Source organism: Mastigoproctus giganteus, chromosome 1 (assembly GCF_048544385.1).
Source record: "Mastigoproctus giganteus isolate SK-2022 chromosome 1, ASM4854438v1, whole genome shotgun sequence".
Taxonomy (NCBI): domain Eukaryota; kingdom Metazoa; phylum Arthropoda; class Arachnida; order Uropygi; family Thelyphonidae; genus Mastigoproctus; species Mastigoproctus giganteus.
This window is the reverse complement of record NC_143575.1, coordinates 52,108,684-52,112,726: the sequence shown is the minus strand read 5'-3', so window position 1 is coordinate 52,112,726 and position 4,043 is coordinate 52,108,684. Positions and strand designations below refer to the sequence as shown.

The following is a 4,043-nucleotide window of genomic DNA, read 5'->3' as shown; positions in this document are numbered from 1 at the left end:
TGCAGGTCATAATTTTTTTCCGGTAAGTCCGGTCAACAGCGAATTTGTTCAGGTCGGCGTCAAGTGCCTGGGTTTGCTTGAGCATCTGCTGAGGGAGGAACCTGTCCGAGAGATGGAGTCGTGCTGAATGCGAGTAGAGCTCGGGATTGGCCCTAAGGGCAGCAGTGGGAATCCTCCAGCCACAGGTAGGTGTATGACAACAAGAAACAATGGGCCGTAAAGGAATATCAGGTTTATGGATCTTCGGAAGCCCATAAAACTGCGGGAGTCGACAACCTGTCGCATGAAGCTTCCAGCGGACGTTCTTAGTAATCTTATTAGCTAAAAACCAAGAATGCACAAGTTTATTAACTTTAGATTCCAACTTCTCCAACAGTTTCACAGGGCCTCCTTGCACACTTTCATAAATCTCCCGATCCGGTAATAGAGTGAGGGCTTTACGAATATACTCCGACTTGTCCAGGACAACAGTGCGCCGTCCCTTATCTTAGGATTTTGCGTCTCCATCATATACGATGTGTGCAACTTCCGGGGAGGAAATTACAATCTATTATTTCTAAGGTGAAAACACCTGTTCCTCCTTTCCTACGGAGTGGTTCCGTATACCGTATTACGTGTCCGGATTGTGTGTGTGTGGGGGGGTGTTATGTAGGTGAGTCTGCTAGGAGACTGAACGATCGGGTTTCTGAGCATGAGGTGGCTCTGCGAACCGCTAATTTTAAAAGCTCCGCAGTCGCCGAACATTATTGGGTTGAGCAGCACAATCTTGATCCCCAACGGGATATTGAAATCGTCGACTATTCACGTGATTACCGCCAGTGCTCATGGCTTGAAGCACTACACGTAGCCACCAATAATAGTACTATGAATCGGACGAGGGGAGTACACTTACACCCTATTTTAGAATGTACTGTATTGCAGTGATGAGCGCTGGCGATCATCACGTGAACGTAATTCTGCTTTACCGACACCAGACTCGTGATACATGATCATGCCCATCTGACTTGTGCTATTGTAACCATCAATATATACTGAAGTTCACCATTCACAGACTAGTTGATGAAGAGGCACTTCGCTTCGAAAGCTGGGCCTGACGGAGCCCAGTGGTCAGGAGCGAGAGTGCATAGTACGCGTTCCTTGAGTGGTCCGGGGTTCAAGCCCGTGACTACTAAATACGATAAATATTTGTATTGATGATTTATTGTAAACTCTACTGACTTGGTTGTCGTGCCGGAGTATAAACAGAAAATTTATTTACTATGTATTTTAACGCTTTTATTATATTTTAACTTTTTTATCTTATTGTATTTTAACGCTTTTATCTTATTTTATTTCTGTTTTATCTTATGTATATATCATTTTTATTTTAATAAATTTATTTTAACCAGATAGTCGGTCGTCGCAAGGCACTTTTATGAAATATCTTCACCTTTTGTAGTAGTCTCAAGTGCACTACAAAACAGGAACTCTTCTTTGATATCATCTGAATGGATATATTTCGCGAAGACAAGAAACTGAAAACATGAACTTACGTCCGTTGATTTATCAGCTTGAAAAGAAAACAATGGAGAAACTTTGATTTCATTCAAAACCTGCTCTTTCACGTCTACGAACATATCTGAAATGCACCTCTGAATAGTGTTATTGGACAGAAATATTTGTCACAACTTTATCTCGCTGGCTTCCCCAAGAATTAACTTCACCATCTACAACAAGCAGTGTTTGGTGACCGTTTCTCCAATCGTGTAGGGGTTTTTTTTGTTTGGCAATTTCCAATGCGACTTCATATGATACTTGCACTGCTGCTGTGCTCTGTTGCTGAAAACGTCCAGTAGGATCAAGTTTCTGACGTCTGAGACCAGTTTCATGGCGTCGAAAGAACTCCAAATCCTTTTTAGCAAGTTCTGATTGCTTTGTGTCTAAGTAATGTTTCAATTTTGAAGGCTTAATAGATTCAGCACTAAGAACGACATTGCACAAAACGCATTGTGGCTTCTCTATGCCATTGCTGATCAAGGTGGTGAAGCCAAATTTTAGATAGTCTTCCGAATATTTGCGTTTTTTCGCCATGGGTACGGATTAGCACGGACAACACGGACTGATGACGATCTACTAACGCTCTTTAGATTTTAGAAAGTGCAAGTAGTAGCTAACCCGCGCTCTGCACCGAGTGGCTGGTTTCTATCATGGCGCCAACTAAAGGCAGTTGACTATTGGCGAAGTAAGTTCGCGCCAGTTTGCATTAGACGGACCTGAATGCACATTAGTCACATAATGGCTAGAAGCCAAAATGTGCATAACACCAAAGATGGACTACTAAGCAACCATGAAGATAGACAAAAAATCTGAATGAAGGACGAATAGCAGCTGTTCTGGCGGCCTGAGCCAAGCACTAGCCTGGCTCTCCTTTAATACCCCTTCCTGGCAGGAGGACGAGATGACCAGTCGCCTCGCCCCCCTGCTACCCCACCTTTCCTTCTGGTGAGGCATGGGCATGCCTCACTAACCACCTGGGGGAATCTCTTCTGTGTCCCCCATACTTCTGCCTTTTCCCCCCAACCTTCTTCCTCCCCTCCCCCACTCTACCTATACACGACGCGAGCGCCTTACACACTAAATTTAATCTAGCCGAAAAATAATCTTCGCCCAGTCCTGGCCTAATTATCCTACGCAATGCCCTACTCCTGCCATATGAATGCATGCACACGTGCTGTATGCAAACATCCAAAGTAATTACGATTGCATGGATGCGTATATATTATGTATCACTGTTGTGTATATGTGCATATATGTGTATGTGTACATAAGTTTTTTTTTTTTTTTTTAGGTCCTAGCTGCCGAAATCTCAGGAAATTAAGCGGCAGGACCTGCCAGAGTATATCTTAGTCTACTGGTGTTTCCTGGTCTGCCTCCACGGGGCGAAGGTGGGGAAACGCTGGGCTCCAGCAGGGGTCCAGCGGCTAAATGACCAGATGAACAACGGTACACGACATTACACAAGTACAATACCCACACACTTTTAAACCTCTGGCATTCCCAGGAAACTGGTACACCCACAAAGAAAGCAACGCGGAGATGGGGGAAACCCCTGGGGCCGCATGACAACAATATACCTTTCACCTTACACGGCCCATCGCGGACATTATTGAATTACATCATTGCAAACATAGCGGCGTCAGCAAAACATACGGGGTGATCTTCAACTGCTCTTAACAGAGAGCAACTCACCTTTATTCGACAGTCTGTTAAAACCGATTAAAAATGAATTTTAATATTGAATTTTGCATAGTAGTGAATATTTTTTTCAGTTTACTCTTTGTAACATAGAATTTTATTCTAATGATAACACTGCATTTGTATATTTTATTTTTTTGGAAGTGAATCAAGGTCCGCCGCGGCGGAAATTTGAAAAAATATTAAAGGCCCGCCCTAGCAAATAATTAAAATAATATAAAATGTTTAAATGTATGAACACGGCGGGCTTTTAATATTTTTTAAGTATCGGCTGCGGTGGGCAGTAAGTAATTTCCTTTCATTTATCAAAAATCAGTGTTACAACCACTAGTAGAATATTTCAGTGTAGCCGTATGCCATATTGAAATAAATAAGTGTTGAAACCTTCGTAGTGTCATTGCTTGTAAAAATAATTGCAACTAAAAATAACCGCGGCGACCAACCAGAAACCACCTTGGGGGTGGCAACCCACAGGTTGGAAACCCGGGGAATAAGCAATATTATAAAAGAGAAAAATATCTTTTTTTTTTCTTTTTTTTTGCGTGGATTTTTAAAAGCAAATGCGCGCGTTGGAATGTGTGACGGAATGCTTTCTTAATTTTTCCGAATTGTAATTTTTTTTTTATTATTTTTTTTGTAAAATGTGAGTCGGATTTTAGATTTCCGTTATTTTACAATATTCTCATTGTAAAATTCCGAATTTTCCTGTACATTGTTTAATGACGCAAATATAAATAAAATTTGAAATGAGGGGGATATATATGCATGTATCTATATGAGGGGGGTATCGAAAGGTTCGTACTCTGACC

General features: G+C 41.8%; 1 protein-coding gene across 1 annotated transcript; it reads right to left on the bottom strand.

Annotated features, from left to right (window-relative positions):
* Positions 1 to 1,641: 1,641 nt before the first annotated feature.
* On the bottom strand, positions 1,642 to 2,070 carry LOC150090797 (protein ZBED11-like). Its single transcript, XM_090372658.1, has one exon. The coding sequence runs from the start codon at positions 2,068 to 2,070 to the stop codon at positions 1,642 to 1,644; it is 429 nt and encodes a 142-aa protein (XP_090228784.1).
* Between the last annotated feature and the right edge of the window lie 1,973 nt (positions 2,071 to 4,043).